The sequence below is a fragment of the Agelaius phoeniceus genome, chromosome 4, assembly GCF_051311805.1.
Source record: "Agelaius phoeniceus isolate bAgePho1 chromosome 4, bAgePho1.hap1, whole genome shotgun sequence".
NCBI classification, from domain to species: Eukaryota; Metazoa; Chordata; class Aves; order Passeriformes; family Icteridae; genus Agelaius; species Agelaius phoeniceus.
The window spans coordinates 64127848-64147892 of NC_135268.1; the positions used below are offsets into that span (position 1 = coordinate 64127848).

The 20045-nt window shown below is 43.6% G+C and overlaps 1 protein-coding gene across 1 annotated transcript in view; it reads left to right on the top strand.

The window, feature by feature from the left end:
- Positions 1–447: 447 nt before the first annotated feature.
- Positions 448–20045, top strand: part of CPZ (carboxypeptidase Z) — a 34304-nt gene continuing 14706 nt past the window's right edge. The window contains exons 1-6 of the mRNA XM_054633437.2: positions 448–677; positions 12597–12620; positions 13530–13904; positions 14905–15117; positions 17164–17360; positions 18297–18458. Of these exons, the coding sequence (XP_054489412.2) occupies positions 590–677; positions 12597–12620; positions 13530–13904; positions 14905–15117; positions 17164–17360; positions 18297–18458 (1059 nt within the window). The 5' untranslated portion in view covers positions 448–589. The remainder of the gene's footprint in view (positions 678–12596; positions 12621–13529; positions 13905–14904; positions 15118–17163; positions 17361–18296; positions 18459–20045) is intronic.

The following is a 20045-nucleotide window of genomic DNA, read 5'->3' on the forward strand; positions in this document are numbered from 1 at the left end:
GTGGCTGTTCTGTGTGTTCCCATTCTCTGTGTGCTGGAAGAATGCAGCTCAGAGTCCTTTCACTGTCATGTTTGTTCTAAACTTGCAGTTAAGTATGTGTTGAAATACCACAGTTTGAGGAAAGTTGCTTTCAGTTGCTTGCTTTTCCGTCTCTTCCCCCTGCTCTCTCCAGACAGTTCTCTTGGCTTCAGAGAGACACACATTCATGAATGTCCCTTGTCCCTTAGGAAAAGTGTTGCATGAAGACCAAAGGGACCCAGGGGGGCACAACCCTGCAGGATCCCCCCTTTGCTCAAACTGTTTATGGAATTGTAAACCAGCCTGCAGGAGGGAGACGGTCTGGAGGCAGAGGGGAGGGGGAGCTCATTCCTCCTCCCTCTGTGTCTCAAAGCCTTTTGCTTTCCAAGCTGAAATGCAGCTGAAATCTGACGCCTGGACTGCACACACTGTGAGACGTGGGCATGCCCTTGCAGTGCACTGATTTCCTCTGCAGCTCGGAGAGCCAGAGCCGCGCTGAGGCTCGGCAGAGGAGTCACTCCATCAGGCACTGAGTGCCACATCACTGTGCTGCTGTGCAAGGGGCTCCAGCATGGTCCTGAGGCTCCTGCTCCTCCTCGCTGCGCTGCTTAGAGCCACCAAGCCAGCACCCCGCTGTGAAACCGGCCAGGAGACCCTAGGTAAGGCTAACCACCCCTAAAGTCCTCCTTCTTCTCTTCTGCCTTCTCCTGGAGATATGTAAAGAGTTCCAGCTCCAAGGGGAGGGAGATAGGAGCTGTCACTCTCCCCTAGAGATGAGGGGGATCAACTCTTTGGAAATCTGCATACTGCTGGTGGTGAAACTGGGAAGCATGGATGAGGAGGTGGGAAGTGGGTGGCTGTGCAACAGAAAAACAAGGCTGTGATGTCAAGGCTGATCAAGATTCGTCATCACTGTCTTTAGGCTGTCACAGAGGTGTCTTTCTGTCAATCTGTGTAGCTCCCAGTTGTAAGGACCCCCCTCACTCTTATGGGGAATGTAGAAGGTTCACTTCATCTCTGGCCTTGCCTTCTAGGAATGTGGTAGTCAGATTGCAAGAAGGTGACCTTTTGACCTCCTGTATGCTTTTCTGCTTAAGGAAAAAAAAATGCTTTTCTTTACATTTAGCTTTAGGTCATTTATTTCAAGTCCAAAGTATGAGATTTATTAGGATCTGACAGCTGTAGGGTGTGTTTTAGCTTGCTATAAGCAATATGGAATTTGTTTGAGTTGATAGGCTGGAAAAGCAGATTTATCCTTTAGAATAAAGGTTAAACACGAACATGCTACTAAATTAATTGAAAGTTTTGATTCAGTAACAACTTGGCTAATAAAATATATTAACAGTGCCTTTTAAAAATACATGTTTTTTATCAAGTGTGCTTAATTATGTGGGGACAGTGGAGACATGAATTTCAGTGTAGTGACAAGGTCTATTCCAGGAAAACTATTTTCAGAGACTCTAAACTTAAAATGAGTCAGAAAAATATTTATTTTATGGGATTACAGGAAGAGATAAGTTAACCTGAAACTGACCTTAATGCTACCCAAGGAAATTCAACTGTATTTCAGTGCTTAAATATAAGCCATAGACTGTCACTGGCATTGAACTGCTGTACAGTACAGTCCATGTGCCATGTACTGCATATAATTTGAGAGTGCTGTTCCCATGAACATCAAAGTGAGGTCTACCACAGCCTAAAGGGATTTTATTTTTGGATAAAGCTGCACAAAGAGAAGAGTTGTAGACTATTTACAGCCAATTACAGGAAGAGGCTGTGTGGTTTGCAGCATGACCTTTCTCTGTGAGGTATGATTATGCTCCAGTTCCAGCTGATCAGGGTCTTGCCATGGGGATATTAATCCCAGCAACCACAAATGTATGGATCATTGAGGGGTGATTCTGAGAGTATTCTGTGTGTGTTGGCAGCTGTGGTGCCTTTAGGGCAGGGCTTGCAGAAAGGCAGCTGAATATGCTGCTGGAGGGATGGCTAGAGGAAGTGAAATAGAGCTGTCAATGGCACCACATTGTGTGCCATGGAGGGGACACACTGCCTACTGCAGGGCTGTTGGGTCAGACAATAAGGAGGCAGCTTGGACATTGAGAGACCTGACAGATTTCTCCAGGGTCTTTCTTTTCTAAAGGGGGGATAAGATCATGTCAGGCCACATGAAAAGAAAGGGGCCTGCATTGATACACATGTTCACAAATGGACCTTGCAGGGGTCTCCTCTCAGCATTCAGGGCATAGGCTGTATCTTCAGCTGTAGCAGTGGGATTTTCTCTCCTGTTTTGGGATCCATTGTGTAGGTCTTGCTGTATCCCAGTGGCCAGACCTGTAGTGCCCTCTAAGAGGAGACCAGCCTGGAGCTGCTCTTGCAGGAAAGAGCAGCAGGAGCCAGTACAACTGCCTGACTCCCAGCAAGGCTGGAGTTGCTTTCTGCAGGCTTCCTGGTGGTATTTGTTCTGCAGTGACTCATTTTGCTTTTTTTTTTTCTTTATAAGAAGCCAAAATGGAACATGATTTACAATACCAAGATCCTTTGAAAATGCTTTGTGCTTTTCTGTTAAGAAAAATAAGGAAATGATTACTGTCATCCAGCTCCACAATATGACAGAGGCATCATACACTGTGTGGTGGGCTTTTTAGTCAGCATTTGGGAGCTGTGGCACTGAGAGAGGCCAGATGCTTTCTCCATGGCTGTGTCCTGTATTCCTGGGCAGTCAGTAAGCTCTGCCTCTCTCAGATGAGATGCTATGAGGTCCCATTGTCAGACCCTTATGAGTTTAACCGGCCTCTTAGCCTATAGTTTGGGTGAGAAAAATACAGTTTAGCATGGAAATGGCCAAACATTTTCAGAGGGAGCTAATAAAACAGGTTCCTCTTTATCCAAGTTGTGCATCTCTGCTACTGACTGATGTAGTCCAGTGGTAATTAGTTAAATGAAGTGCTTTATAAATATTGACAACAAAACTAAAAACCCACAGAGGCAGACTGAAGTGATATATCTTCAAATAGGTGACTTTCCTGGCAGCTAGGAACAACTCTACAATTGTGATGCCACTGGGGTCAGGCTGAGGCTGTATAATAGAATGATAGAAGGGTTTGGGCTGGACGGGACCTTAAAGGTCATCTCGCTCCAACCCCCCTGCCTTGAACAGAGAGAGACATCTCCCACTAGATCAGATTGCTCCAGCCCCCATCCAGCCTGGCCTTGAACACTTCCAGAATGGGGCAAAACAGCGAAAAACCCTTTATCCATAGTGATGCTAAAAGCAGCAATTCCTTTCCGTTCCGGCTACTTGTATTCAGGGAGCGCTTTTCTGCGGAATTCCAGGGGTACAGGAGTGTTGCAGTGGGGTTGCGAACCCCCGGCTCTCAGAGGGTGTGCGGGGAGCCCAACCCGGTTCGGCCCCGGCCTCGGGCTGGGCCCCGCCGCCTCCTGTGGTGCCCCCATGCGGCCCCTGCTCGGCCCGTCCGCACGGCTGAGGCGGCAGCGGCCGGGCCCGCCTCAGGGCCAGCGGGGCTGCCCGGGCCTTCTGCCGCCCGCCCGGGCCTTCCGGCCCCCTCCCCAGCCCTGCCCCAGCGCCTGAAGGGTGTTCGGGCAGGGGCACAGCCTGGCAGATGGAGCCATGGAATTGCTACTGGAAACGGCCGCTGTGATCCTCGAGTTAAACCATGAGCCCAGCACTGCCAGGTTCAGCGCCACACCAGGTCCCTGGGCAGCACATTTACATATCTTCTAAATCCTTCCAGGGATGCTGACTCAACCAGTCCCCTGGGCAGCCTGCTACAAAGATTGACGACCTTTCTGTGAAGAAATCTCTCCTAATATCCAACCTAAACCTCCCCTAGAGCAACCTGAGGCTGTTTCCTCCCGTCCTTTCAGTTGTTACCTGGGAGGAGACTGACCCCAGCCTCACTACAACCCCTTTCCAGGCAGTTGTAGAGAAGGAGAAGGTCCCCCTGAGCCTCCTACTCTCCTGGCCAGAGGAGTGGGGCTGTTTAACCTGAAGCTGTAGAGGTAGGAGAGCAGCCAGAGTGCTCTCTCAGCCAGTGTGACAGGTTGGCACACCTGTCACTTGTGGGTCTCCTCCTCTTCTAAACACCTTGTTGTTTTCATCATTTTGGCTTTCTCCTGAGACAGACATTGTCCCATCCTGAGGATCTCTGGCCTCTTCTAGCCAGTGGAGATGAGAGAGTGGGGAGGTACAAGGAAGAGAGCAGGGGACAATTACAGTATATATTCTGGAGCCCAGGACAGATTTTGTGCCACTGGCTCTTCTCTGAGCTATAACACTAAATAAGACTGACAGAAAAAGTGTGTTCACATAGAGATGTTATACCTTTCCTCTCTTCTTTGCAGCTCTAAACTCCACAATGTGCCGTAGCTTTTGCTAAGCAAAAGGCAAAAAAAATGGGGAAGTTATTTCCTCCTATGACCTTCACACTGGCTCCAGTCCATGAGACCTGAGCAAATTCGTTCACCTGCTGTGGATGTTTCTCATGTTGGTTTCCTGCTGAAACCTGTGCACACACAGAGGCAGAGCCTCTCCAGCTGCTGCTGCTCCTGTGCTTGCACTGAGTGACCTGGCAGTGGGCTGAGGTCTTCCCCCTGCCCTGGTGGGGTGGTCCCTTATCCTGCTGTGGCTGGCACTGGCAGGTGCTGACATGGAGCATGGCCACAGGACTGTGCTGCCGCGTGTGGGAAAGCCCAGGCTGCAGGAATCGCACTGGCTGGACCTGAGATGGATGTGTCCAAGTTGTGTCAAAACAAAAAAATGCACAACTAGCATCTACATCATGCTCACTCACAAGATGAGAAATTCCTGCTCTTTGTGAAGCCAGTTGTCATCACTGAATCATGTGAGCTCTGCTGAATTCCTGCCAGTGGCTCTAGGATTTCTACACAATTATTATTTTAGCAACACTGGCCTTCAGCTCCTTTTAACATAGGAAATGGGGTCAGAAACAGACACTTATGAGGGAAAAGTTTATATTGAAAATAAAATACACAGGTATCTCCTTATACTGCTGAAATGATTTATACATGATTTTAATCTGAAGGCAAAGTTTTCTTCAGAATACTTGTACAGACATCTTTAAAGTGTGGGGGTGTGCATACATAGTCAAAACTTGAACAAAACCCCACTGCTCTTAGTCACAGCTAGGCTTTTAGCAAGATTTAATAACACTAATGGTTGATCTCCTATAACATTTCTAGACAATACCTCTCCCTTCACACAGTCACAGTGTTTGAGGATGCTTGCTGGCTGACAGCTGCCATGGTCCCCTTGGGGCTGCTGGTGCCTTGTGAGAGCCAACCCCTTCTGAAGCCTGGGCCAAATGCTGGATGAATGTCATGTGTTATTGCCTGATGCAGGGCTGGGCATGGAGGTACCATCAGAAGTCACCTATCATGTTGTGAGCATGGTGTTTGAGGCTGGTGGGCCACATCCTGGTCGCTGGGCTTTTATGACCCAGGGCTTTTATCACTGCTGAATCCTCTCAGCTGGATGCATCTGTCACAGATCAGTGGAATTTAGGACTTGAGGTTACTTTGTCCACTTAAAAAATAAAGCTGAAATTTCAATCCCTTAATTTATACTCTTGTAACTCCACTGATATAATTGACACCCAATTTTTAGGGTTATAATAGGATACATTTATCTAAGAGACAATATGATATTAAGGCACAGATTTAAGTCAAGGTTGTTAAATTAACTGTCAATCTTCTGTAACATAAAAGTACCACATTTGGTTAAAACTCTACTTACAGAAGAATCAAATGTGGTGTTAATTATAATAGTCCTCATACTTCTAAACTAAAGAAAAGACAGAGTTGATCTAGGGGGATGGATTCACTGTTTAAAGAGGATGGGATGATATTTTGGCAAATGTTTTGGAAAGATTGTGGCAGAAAAGATAAAGCCCTCAATTTTTCAGACATGATCCTTTGTCCCATGGCATTCAACAGAGTTGGCCTTGCTTAAAGGAAAGCTTTTAACTGTGGTAGGTTGTTGGCCAAAGCACTTGGAGAGTACTGCATCCTTAAACCATGGGAACTGAGCTGTAAGGAGTGCATGATCACAAAGTAAAGCTATGGGGGCATCACAGACCCAGATTACCTGATTGATAGGTGTTTTCATCCTTCACCAGGCAACCTGGCAAAAAAAAATTGATCCTTTAAATGATAGTTGTAGAGAATTCCTGACCTATTCCACTTTCTTACCCCAGCTGATTTTAATGCCATCATCCCCCAGATTTGAGCTTTTTTCCTCTTCCTTCACTGACCAGATCCTGAGAGATGATTTCCCTGTGTCTCCAGACCATCCTGGTGCACAGGAAATCCTTGTTCAGCAGCAGCCCTGTCACATGTGAAGCTGACTAAACCTTCAACCAATTTGGCAACTGCTGGCCCACTTTGTTGTCATCACCTTTGTTGCATTTTCTTCTCCCAGTGGGTAATTTTTCCCTTGCAACTTGGAAAATATCTCAACTGAGGTCAGAAAAAGGCATTTAGTAGGTTTTGTTTAGGGAATTGTGTTTATATTCAGGATTTTCAACTCCTGAAGGACTCCTTGGAGCAGCACTTACCAGCCAGAGACACAGCTGGGGTGATACCAGAGTCACTAGAGGCACCAAGGCAGTGGTAGGGACAGACAGACAGATAGAAATACTCTTCATCAGTTCTTTTAGGCACCACCTACAACTGCAGACATATTTAAGTTACATCTGAACTAGAAACAAGGGTGCCCACTAAGGCTGTCTTTGTGCCCTTGCCATGTGACAGGTCTTGGTGTGCATCTGCACAGATTTTGACCTGTGGTCTGCAGGCTGTGACCTTACATCACCCATGGAAAAGCTGCAGCACCTTCCCACTGGCTCCAGAGCAGTCCTGAGAGAGAAACAATCCCAAAAGAGCTGATTGCAGTGTCATTGCAGTGTCAGCTGTGGGCACACCTTCAGTAATTCAATAAAACTGGATGTTTAACCAAATGCCAGGCAGCAGGTGGGTTAGAAAGGAGGGTGATAGGCAATGAACACTGGCTTGGATCTTCCTGCTGTGATCTTGCTCTGCAAAATAAAGGCAGAGGAGGCATTAATCTCTTTCAGGTGCTTTCAGGCTTCTTCAAATGAGGGAGCAGGGTTAAAGGAGGGCTGCACAGAGCTCTTGGGTACTGCTTCTGCCTGTTTTGAACACATCCCTCCCCCAGGCAGTTACTGCAATTACTGGAGGGTTAATAACATCTATTCAGTCCTCTTCTCACAAAACATTTGATGTATCCAGAAAATGGAGTGAACCACGTGGCTGCTTTTTGCAAGCACTCCTCTCTCCTCCAGCTTTCCTGGAATTTCTTCTCTGTGGCTGGGAATCTTCCCCACTTCTGCCTCTGCATGTGTGCCTTGGGTGTGTGGCTGCCCTCTCTTCTGGGCTTTCTGCTCAACCATTTTCCCCCTGCCTGAGCTGCTCAGCTCTCTCATTACTGTGCCCCTAGTCCCCTTACATCTCCACTTCTTCCACACCCTTCTCCTGATGATTCTGATCCATTTAAGTGTTATATAATGGATCTTGTCCTGCCATTGGTCTTTTTGCTGTGGCTAGGAGCTGCTCTGGAAGGTTATGCTTTGTCATTTGAGTGCTTTTCCTGTGTTTGTATCTTTCTACTGATACTAAGTTTTGTCTCTTTAGTGAAAAAGGCAGAATATCACTGAAAGACTGACTTGATGAACCATGTGAAACAGCCAGGAGAGTAATAGTAATGTGATAAGGAACTGAACTGCTTTGTTTGGAAGTGTAAAGTGGAGGCGTTCACTATAAACAGACTAAAATGAATACATATGTTCTTCTAGTTTATAAAAGATTTATAAGAAGTCCAGAAAGCTGTGAGGGTGTATGCTGGTCTTTACAATATAAATTATCTGATCTATTTTGATCTGTACTGACCAACACACCCCCCCTACCCATCTGCCTCACTGAATGACTTAGATATTTCAGATTTAAATTTGCCCTTGGGCTTATTCCAGATCATCAATTGCACAAGTCTCCTGTTGGCTTTGCTCTTGAAAAGGCAACTGGCCAGCCCATGGTACTAGAAGTAGCTGTTGAGCTCTGTTGTCTGGGTTAGGGTTAATCACAGCAGCTTTCTTCCTTTGGTGCTGAGTCATCAAGGGGAAAAAATGTAAGCTTGGCAGTAAAATATGTATGTGCTGCATTGTAGATTTTCAAGCTTGCCTTTGCAAATTAAAACCAGAAGCGTATTTTATAGAGAGAGCTCAGAAAGCTTGAAATGGCTTTTCTCCTCTTCAATAAGCTATTTTATCCATAATCTTAAATAGAAGCTGTGCTACTGAAAGGACTTTTGTAGCTCTAGTGGAATAGTTAGAGTACAAAAATAAACATAAAAAATTGAAAAGGCTGTTCTGGGCCAGGAAGAAAAAGGTCCCTCTGTACCAACCTGTCGGTGGATGGGACTTTGAGAGGAGGTGACACTGTCTTCCTTTGGGCCCAGGGAAACCTTTACACAAAAAAATTGAAAAAATTTAGACTCTTTCAAGCACAGAAGAAGCAGCAATTGAAGCCTGCCAAGTGAATTGGGAAACCTGAGAAACTCTTTGTATATCAGCCCCTGTCATTTCTCTTATGAAAATGAAGAAAGGAGTGGCTGAACTCTTCTGGTATTGCCAGAGCTTAGAGAAAATGAGCTGTCATGGGCAGGGATGGGGATTTTCTGGTGATTTCTCTGTGCAGACCCAGGCCAGTGGGTGCAAGGTTGCAGGAACAGATCGTACAGCTGCAGCCTGGAGCTGGCCTTGGGAGCTTCCTGCTGCTGGCTCTCCAGGCAGGCAGGCTCTGGCCCAGCTACGTGTATCCACACTTATTTATGTAAGCACACATTCTGCAGAATTATCCTTGGCCCCTGCAGAGCTGCACCCTCCAAAACATATGTAAGCATTGGTGTTAGGAAACACTGGGAAGGTCCAAACACCACATCAGCACACATATTTAAGGCTGGCTATAAAGCAAGGTTTGGTATAAACCAGACCTTTTCTCTCTTGATTTATGTATACTGACTCCTGATGACCTGAAATCTCAAGCTGTTTCAGTCCTGGGTGTTTATATATATACATGGGTCATGTTTATATGTATACATGGGTCATACAGCAGCTTGCATGATGGGGAGAGGTGGCCAGAAGAAGTAGCATGGATGTCTTTAATAAGGAGAGACAGAGAGAAAATGCCACAGTATGCTGCAATAGTGTGAGGCTTAAATCTAATTTTAGCTTAGATCTAGATGTAGGTTTAGATCCATGTCACTATAGGACACGAAACAAAACTATGCAGACATTGGAAACTCCAAAGTAAAAAGAAGGACATTTAATTTCTGACTCCAGCATTTATAGATTTTCAAAAGTGACAGTGGCTTGGAGGATGACAGTGCCACCTCTCCAATGACACTGGACAAACCATCAGTCCATCAAATTTCTCCTTCTCCAGAAAAGAATGCAAAATACTAATTATTTAGAGAAAAGTGTGTGAGAAAGTTCATTAAAAGAACATCAGAAAGCTTAGAAGAACTTAGAAGAACAGGGTGACAGATCCAGGTTTAGGATCCAGCAGCAAGGAGCTGCTTTTGCTAATCAGTGAGTGAGTCTTGGTATCTTTGAGTTTGTAAAGGGGATCCTGGATCACAGGTAGTGGAAAAGCTTTAGCCACTAAGCAGAGGTGTTGCAGAATTACCTCTGCTTATTACATCCTGAGATGAATGATTTCAGTTGCAATGGAAAAGATTTATATGGATTTGGTACCTCATCTAAAAAATAGATTTATCCTCTTCAGTCAGCATCTTTGTTAATGAGCACTGGCCATGTTGCTTAATAGATTTCCTCTCCCTATATAGATATAATAAAAATATCAAAGTGTGGATGACATGTAGCACAGTCTGAAACCAGAGCTGTCTTTCCCTTTCCTGTGCTACCATCTCCTCCTGTTCACAAAAGGAGCCAGTCCTCAGGTGAACCCTGGGACAGCATATCAGTGGAATTTCACACCTCTTCCATCAACTATCCATTGCTTCCTGGTGCCTCTCCTGGCCAGCTGGGCAGAAAGAGGCATCAGCTGAAGGCAGTAAGTCTGCTGCTGCTTGAGGTGCTGGGGCAGGCAGAGGCAGCACCACCTCCAGACCCTGCCTGCTGCATTTTCCCTTTGGTTTCCTCTGCTTGCTCCAGTGTGTTGCCAGAACTCCTTTTTGCCCCAGCTGAATAGGCAGAATTCTGAGATGCATTGAGAACAGGGCTATGCCACATCTCAAACTGACTGATGGCTAATAGCACTCCTGCACAGTCAAAGTGTTTGGGGAGACTGTGTGTGCCTCAGTTTCATTATTTGATCATTGCAGGTCAGAGACAGAAACTAACAGGACATTTGTAGGTTGGTCCTGGAGCCAGCAGAGGGGGAAATGCCTCTTAGCTTTGAGGAAATGTGAGCAGCTGTAGAAAGACCATTCATACTCCCCAAATACCCCACAAAGAACTGTGCTCAGCACATACAACCCTCTAGTCTAAAATAATAGCTACAATACATTAATTTTCTGCTCAGAAGAGGAAAAAAAAAGGTGTCAAATATTTCTCATCCACCCCTCAAGGTAACAAAGGGGATTCCTTGCTAATAACCCTGGTGATAAATGGAGATAGTGTCACTGTTACTCTCTTTGTTGGGACGTGGCTAAACTCAAGCCAGTCCTCCCCACACTACATTTTCCCCTCTGTAAGGAATGTTTGGCTGGCTCCAGACTTATGTCCAAGGTCTCTCAAATGTGAGTGTGTTGATGTTAGTATATAAGACCATCCAGATTCAGGGGGCAGTAACATCCAATTTTATCAGCAGGATTAATTGCTGGAACAAGAGATCATTTCTTTCTCTCTCCGAACTGGCATTGTACAAAATGCTATTCCTTGATTATCCCCAGATGTAGCACTGTATGCAGTATCTGGCTGAGATGAAGCTTTTTTAGAAATGCCTTGACCTTAATAACTAACTCACAGAGGGGATTGTGCCTAGCTAGGGGAAACAATGAAATCCTATAATGGATTCATCACTGTTGATGAACCAGGTATTATTTAATGCAATTATCATAATGTACTGAGCCAGGAAAGGAGTTTGTATGGATATAATTTTTTCTAGCTTGCTGCTTAACAGAACTTGTTGGTGTTGGGGATGGGCTACTTCTGCTAGTTCTGATGCCTCATTTATTTTATGAGGTAATGTGGCTCAATTACAATCCATAATATGGAACCAGACTGATTTCCAATTAAATGTCTCCCTCCAATATAAAATCCCAGGGTTAATTTTGTTCTCATTACAATGACTTTATTTTGGCAAAAGAATGATCAACTCATTAGCAACACATATGCAGATGATTACGTTTAAACAAATATGCCAGGAGTAGAAGTTTAACCTCTTTAGCAGGAAAAAAGGAAAATGTAATTAATTTGGTCTTGTGAGGATAAATGCTCAATTTACTGGCCAAGAAGCTGGGATGCCTGTCCCCCCAGTGAGAGCAAGAAGAAATAGCAACAGAAGAGATCCCCAGTACACCTCAAGAAGGGTGAACCTGGTGGTGTTCAGGCTGGCACAGAGTGATTTAGCTCCTATGAGGCACTGGTGAAACCAGCTCCAATACCTTGGCAGAAATATGTTTCTTTAGCTGCCAGTATTGGAGAAGGATAGGACAGAATTATTGGCTACAGGAGCAAAAGAAGCAACTGATGACCAATTGATGGTCACCAAACCATGCTCCTTCAAAATCAAGAGAGCATCATTTATTTGACCCAGTAAACAGAAGGCAGAGGAGATCTGTTGGCTCTTTGCTAACACAGTGTGAAGGAATGCACCAGGGAATGAGAGAGCTACTTAAGCTAAAGGACAATGCTGGCACAACAACAATGGAAATAAACTGGCCACAAATACTTTTAAACAGGAAATTAAAAGGCAATTTCTGGTCGTTAGAAGAGTGATCTTTTGGAAAAGCTTTCCTGTGAGAGTAGTTGGGGAGGAAAATAATTAGCTTTAAGATATTATTAAAAGTGTGATAAAAACCAACTGCTAGAGATACAATTAAGTAGGATGAGGAATGAATGAAGTCCCCTCATATCTACCAACGGCTGAATTGCTTTAACATGAAAGGTATCCACAGCATTACAAGGGACAAACATATCTTTTAGAGGAGATTGATAAAACACCTTGATATGTACAGGACTCATATGGACTTTTAGACCAACCAGATTAAAAAATACCTAGGTTTTGATTAGTGAAATTTCCTAGGCACCTAACTGTGTGTGGATGAGGGGCGATGGGGTTTCTCAACTCAGCCTATTTTGTGATTCTGTGATATGTGCCTGTGATATGTGATTCTGTGATATGTGCCTGTGATATTCTGTGATATGTGCTTGTTCCTGGTATGGCTGGTATGGCTCAGTCTGAGCTGCAGCAGATACCAGATCAGACAACTCTTAACACAAAGGAGGAACCACGTGTACCCACTCTGTAATGGTTTTTCTTTTCCTCTTAATTTACAGGTCAATGTCAAACTGTACAGAAAGGTATGAAGTGTCTTTCCTTGCTGTTCTTGGAGAACCTCAAAACCATAAGTATTCCTTCATAATTTCCTGATAAGTATACTCATTTTGGTGCTATGGTGGGCTTGCTCACAAGAAAAATGTGCTCTTTCATGCAGTGCAGTATTTTGCTGCTGTGACAACAGTGTTTCTTACCAGCCAGAATCATTACCAAGAGAAGGACACTCAAATGTAGACCCATTACTTTAACAGCCAGTAATTTTATGAAGAGATGTCTTTCTATTACTCTTTTCCACTTCTAAGTGGATTGAGGGTCTTATCAACACTTATCTTTCCTAAGACCTCCTAACCTGATTCATTAAAATGTATTGGATTTATGAGAATATACATGTAATCATATTATGGGTCTGCTTGCCTGTGAGTTAAGCACCAGAATGACTTTTTATCTCTGGGAAATTTCAATCAAACTTCGTGGAGGGTCTGTAATTTCAGAGATATTAAACTCTACAAATTCTGTGGAGCAGAGAAAAGAGGTAACTTAGTGGTACATTCCCCACTAAAAAAGAAAACCTATAGGATCTCACACCTGCTCAGGGAATCCATATGACTATTCAAGGACAGGGGAGAGAGTCATATCACAAAAACACTTTTATTCAGGAATCTAAGTTTTTCTCACCAGCAGATTCCCACCTTTCTCTTAGTAATTCTCTGGTCAAATTTCTAAGCTCAACTTATATCTCCAGAACTAAGCATGCTTCTCATCATCTTTCTATAAGTGGTTTTAAACATGCAATTCATTTTGCAAACTATTCCCAACCTACTTGACAGCTAAAGAAATAAGTTCATTTGACACGGTATTTGTTATGTTCTCTTTGTCTACTCAGAATATCAGTGAAGAAAGTTATTTTTCCTGTGTTCACCTCCTTTTCATAGCAAAATGTGTGGATATTGCCCTGAGTTCTTGTACTGATGTTGCCTACACTCAAATGGTGTATCCCAACTTTCTGGATCAGAAGTCTCGAGAAGTGATTGAGTACAGCTCCGAGTACCTGCTCATCAGCGTGCTGCACAACCTGCTCCAGGGGGAATGCAACCCCGACCTGAGGCTCCTGGGCTGCTCAGTGCTGGCCCCACAGTGTGAAAAGGACAAAGTCATAAAGCCCTGCAGGCACGTCTGTGAAAACCTCAAAAAGAATTGCCTCCCTGCCTTTGATGCAATAGACATGGCCTGGCCCTACTTCTTGGACTGTGACCGCTTCTTCGCTGGGGAGGAAGAGGGATGCTTCGACCCACTGGCCAAGCTGAGAGGTGAGGGAGACAGGGAGGGAGGGAAGGAAAGACAGAAGGAAGGGAAGGAAGGGAAGGAAGGGAAGGAAGGAAGGGAAGGAAGGAAGGAAGGAAGGAAGGAAGGAAGGAAGGAAGGAAGGAAGGAAGGAAGGAAGGAAGGAAGGAAGGAAGGAAGGAAGGAAGGAAGGAAGGAAGGAAGGAAGGAAGGAAGGAAGGAAGGAAGGAAGGAAGGAAGGAAGGAAGGAAGGAAGGAAGGAAGGAAGGAAGCTCTGCTGGCACACCTTGTCAGCGTGGGGAGGGTCTCATTCTCACTCAGCTTGACTTATCCATGGCACACAACCTCTTCACTTGTCATGTCAGCCTGCTGTCTTTGTAGAGACCTCTAATGTGTCATTAATTTTGCTCAACCTCTTTTAAAGACTTAATTAAACTGTGCTGAAGAAGTATCTATTTGTCCCCCTCATTTAAAAAGAGTATCAAGACAGGCAGCTCAGAGCAAGATATTTGGATGCATTTAGATAATCCCTGTCCTGTGTGATAGCTGTCTATATATTTGAAATATTTTACTTAAAAACTGAAACTTTAGTGCACTTATAAATCTATGACTACCTGTCAAGCTTAACAGCTCATTAAAATATTCTCATTAATGATTGTCACAGATTTTTGTTTGGATGAAGATATAGATAGCTGAAGATAGATGAATCTCATAAAAAAAAAGATTCACCAAATTTAAAGGGAAAAATCTGCACAATTTGTTACTGAAGTGAGCTAGCATGCCAAAGGTCAAATTTAACTGGAGATTGCACAAATATTTGTTAGTGTGCATATGCATTAGTGGAATTTAAAAAAAAAAACATGTCACAATAAAGTGTAGGATGTACTACATACATTTAAGGTTTTGATTGCAGCTTTATTTTCTATAATTCTTTTACTTATAAAGATAATTTGAGAAAAAGTGCAGGTTTCCTTACAATCCTCTGAGCACTATGGTTTTAAACACTGTTATGATTTTTCATTGCAGGAGAAGTAGATGCTGAGGAAGATTTGCCTTCAGACTTGCCAGCAACTTTTATTCAGTTCAAACACCACTCCTATTCCCAAATGGTGAGCACGCTGAAGAAGACAGCCTCGAGGTGCTCCCACATTGCCACCACTTACAGCATCGGCCGCAGCTTTGAGGGCAAGGATCTTTTTGTGATTGAGTTTTCAACCAAGCCTGGACACCACGAACTGCGTGAGTTTGATCAGTGCTGCTGCAGGGGAGAGCAGATTATCCAAGGGAAAACAGGCCCTGTTACTGGGACATCTCCTAAACTGTAAAAAGCCTTGACTCCAAAATATTTCTCCTCCCTTGGGTTCCTGATTTGCACTGATAGCTGATGATTCCTCGTAGCAATTACAACCCAGCAGCAATTTCTTACTGTTATGGGCTCTCTCTGTGCAGGACCATACTTGGTAATGCTGTTCCTTGTATCACTGTGTATTTGGTTGCAGTGATATCACTGTTATTTATTTGTGCCCAATGCACAAATTTGGGATATATTGACTTGCCCTCCCTATCATGTACCATTTCCTCACTCTCCTACACATCCTAAAATACACAAATCTTCTGAGAAGACCTCAGATAGAGAAGGACATTGACACTAAAAAGGGATGATTCAGCACAGAAAACAATCCTCCTGAACAGAGATTCAGTCAGTATTATACCTGTCAGTTGGTGGTAACAGGAATTTATGTTATCATAGCCCCTGAACAGATGTTATTATACCATTTATAGGTGCTAATATATAAATTAGGACATGAGTCCTCACGAATTTTCTGTAGAGGGGAACTCTACAAATCTCTATTTTGTAGTTTTCGTCACTAAGAGAGCAAGGGCCAGATTTTCAAGTGTTTTAAATTCTTCACAAAGCAGATAACTTTCTAGGGCAGAATTAGGTATTGTTTTCCAGTTACCAGCTCCCAGGTCAAAAATTATACTTGTCTAGATTTGGTGGATTGCTATGGCCATTGCTGAGAGCCTCAGACTGCTTCTCATCAGAAGAGCTCCAGCATCAGCATAGCCTCAGCAGTGTGGCAGAACTGAACTACATCTGACCTAATACTTTATTGAGATTATGGTCTCAGGTCAGGCTGCTGTGTCCTCTGTGTGCTGTGCTGCCCACAGAGGGGACTCAGAGAGGACAGCAAAGACTGGTCACTTTGTTTACTCTCAGCTGTGCTGCCCTGTGTGGTCTAGAGGTATTTTGAGGTGCCTTTAAACTTAGTCAGGTCCCAGTAGATGTCATTAACAGAGCAAAGATCTATGTTACATTTTCCTGACCTATCACCCTTTGTCTCTTTTTCAAAGATAATATGTTGCAGGTGTCTTTTTAATCTTGTACTCCATTTTCCAGGAAAACACAAAGCCCATGAATCAGGCTTTTAAATGAAAACTGTGATATGGCATGATAAAAGATGGTAGTTTAACACATTTCCTAGCATTTTTCTCTAAATCTATTGCTTCATGCTGCTCGGGACACCATAAAAGGAGGTAGAAATAGGTCCAGAGCTGGAGATTTTACCAGCCTGAGCAAGTGGCATAATAGCTCTGTGCCAGGCTCCCTCCAGTGTCTAGTGCTCATGGCTGGCCAGGATCAAAGGCAAAGATGAAGGGATAGACAGGAAAGGGTGTCTCCAAAGTGCACCTATTTTCTACTTTCCATTAGTCTCTAAGGAAGGATGGAAATTGAGAGAATAACTACAGGGAATTGCAAAGTTATGTGTTTCTAATGGGCTTATTCCAGGGCTGTTTAGCCTGAAAGCCCCTTTTTATGCATAACCCAACTTCTTTCCTAAATAAAGGGGTAATATATTACATATCTGCAGGTGGTTTCTAGGATCTGTGACAAAATAAGGCATTGAAGCCCCCCAAGGTAGGTCAGAGTGCCAGGGTTGTGTTTTGTTCCTCCCCAGCCATGGCTTGATGTTTTTGTTTTCAGCATCCTTTGCACACAATTAATGATGACTCTAGCAAAAGCTCAGAGCAATGATCACCTCTTATGGTATGGAATCCTAATAGTTAGGAGTTAACTTTATTTCACACTACTTAAACTGTTGCTGAACTGATGTTTAATGGAGAGAAGCTCACCTAGAACTGCTGTGCTATTTGCAGGAAGATGTGCATGTATTTAGTGTAAATAAAACTTTGACTAATCAGTAAGCAACTTGGATTAGTCTGATTTTGGAAGCCACTCATGTATAATCAAATTAAAGCATCTCATTATCTGACATTCCACAGTCAAGCCAGAATTTAAGTACATTGGCAACATGCACGGAAATGAAGTTGTGGGGAAGGAGCTGCTGATATACCTCGCACAGTATCTGTGCTCAGAATATCTTCTTGGGAACCCTCGCATCCAGGCCCTGATCAACAACACCAGAATTCATCTCCTGCCCTCACTCAATCCTGATGGCTATGAACTGGCTGCAGAAGAGGTAAAAGTTTTATTATAAGGAGATCTTCAGGCCTTCGTGTTTCTATAATTCTCCATGGGAAAGAGCAAACTGGGAGGGGGTGTCATGTAAAGGGGGAACACTAATAATTGACTGCCAGAATCCCAGGTAGCATTGGTGGTGCATTGCTTTCCAAAGATGATGTGAACAGAACTAAGAGGAAATCAGAGCCATATTTGTCAGTTTTGCTGCCTGCATGTGATGATGTAGGAATGACTGTGTTACTTTTTCACACACTTGGCACTATCTGCTATCAGTTCTAGAACAAAATGCCTGACTCACTATAATGACTTACATTGTTTTATAAGGAAATGCAGTCTAATAACATGCTCATGTTCCCCCTCTTTTAAATCTGTAGGCATAATGAAATGTGAATGTTTTCTGTACTGTCAAAGTTTCATAATGGATGGCAGTTTTCAGAGATCAGCTAATGTCTGATGGAGACCTGTGAAAACTAAGATTCTATTATTTGTTACCTGAGATTCTCATTTCCCCCTCTCTGTTTTCTCTACCACCACTAGCATGAAATTAGACCTTTTTTCTCTGTTTTTGCTCGTGTGGTGAGCTCTGTCCATTGTATGAGTCTGGGGTTATTGCACTCTGCCTCATCCTGTCTTGGGGCATCAGCTGTATTTTCTTTTTCTCCTCTAACCGACTCTGCATGCTGCTCTGAGCAAGAGGCTCCTGTGTTCCTCTCATGAGTCACATCACTGGTGAGTGAAACACTTCCTGAATGCTAGTTAGTGCATTAATATTCATGGGGACAAAATGTGATTAATTAATAAGCGTGGGTTTTTTAACAGTACAGACATTTTCAGTTTATTTCTTTTAAAACTTCCCTTTGATTAATCAATTTCCACAAAGTACTATTTTGAGACAGGGAGTTATTCTGAAATTGGCTTCTGTGTGACAAAATAGGGGGCTGGTTACAATGGATGGGTCATCGGCCGACAGACAGCTCAGAACTTGGACCTGAACAGAAATTTCCCAGATTTGACATCTGAGGCTTACAGAAGAGCTGGGATTCGTGGGGCCCGTCTGGACCACATCCCCATTCCACAGTCCTACTGGTGGGGTAAGGTATGAATTACACATTTTATAAATCATTTCTACTGCAGAGCAACTCAGGAGTTAAGAGACTGAGATTGCTTGTTCTCAAGTTATTTGCTTGTAATCAGATTTTATAAGTAAGACTGAAGTGGACAGGCTCAGAATTTGCATGAAAATCATGGTGTAGGTCTGGCCAAAGAGGCAGGTGTCACAAATAATTTGGAAAATTTGTGGACAATTTGAACTTTGCTGGTTTAGATTAAGAATAATGACTGTTATGAGGGGGTCACAAGTGTGTAATAATTCATCATTAGTGCTTTAAACTGTGATGCCTGTTAAAGCCTTTGTGGATTTGGTTGTCATTACACCAAGCCCTGCACAGGTCTGATGCAATAGGAGTTTCTGCCACGGAAAATGTACAAAGGCTGCATGTAAAGCTGTGTGGTGTCATCTTCCATTAAGAGAGGATGTTTATAAATGACTGTAACCATATGGAGCAGTGGAAACAGCCAGTTGAGCTGCAGAGGTACTGGGAGGGAAAGTTGCTGCTGCAGAGGTCAGAGCAGGATGGAGGCAGCACTACAGGGCCTCACACTCATCATCACTAAGCTCTGTGTGATGTTATGTCAGGAATGCAAAGCTCAGCCCTACCTGTGTTGCTGGTAGACCAGCAGGCCCCAGCACAACTCTAAGTGGACCTTAGCTGCCCTTGAAAGAAGAATCACAGGAAGCTAAATCAGTAGTTCAGATATTGGGAGCTCTGCTTTTCTTCTACTTTTAAACTAATTGTATTCTGATTCAATATTTATTGCTGGCACAAAGCCTCAGACAGGTGGGGAGCAGGATTGCTTCATCTGGTGTCAGCAGAAGATTTGAGAGATGATACTCCATGTTCCTACTCTGCTGCAGGTGGTCTTATGTAAAGCCAGGTCTGAATCCCAAAGGCATCCCTGATGCTACCCCAGTGTTCTGGTACCCCATTTCACAGTACTAAAATCTAGATAAAAGCACCTCACTTCATCAAGATAATGTGCAGATGAAGACCCAAGGCTGTAAGAGGCTCAGTAATGCAGTGTATTAGACTACTAATTTCTGCCCTAATTAAGCTCAAGTAGTTTATTTTTGCATGTAATCACAGATTCCAGATTATGGCATTGAATTTCTGCAGATTATGGCACTGAATTTCTGGCACAAGCTTAGAAGTTTTCAACTTATGACTGAATAATAACAGATAACAGCAAGCTGTGTAAATATAAGTGGAGTTCAGAGCCTCAGATGGTAAAGAAAGGTTGAGAGCTGTGGAACAGACCCTGAGGCCAAATGAAAATAACTGAGAGGGAAAAAAAGGGATTTTAGAAAAAAATTCAGAGAGATTTTGATTTATCCCTGTGGTGAGTTTCCCTAGTGGGATGCCAGGTGCCCACCAAAGCCACTCTATCACTCTCGTCCTCAGATGGACAGGGGACAGAAAATATGACTGAAAGTTCATGGGTCAAGATAAAGACAGGGAGAGATTAGTCACTAATTAACTTCAGAAGCAAACCAGACTCAACTTGAGGAAAATTATTTATATCTATTTTATTTATTATGAGTCAAATCAGAGTAGAATAATGAGAA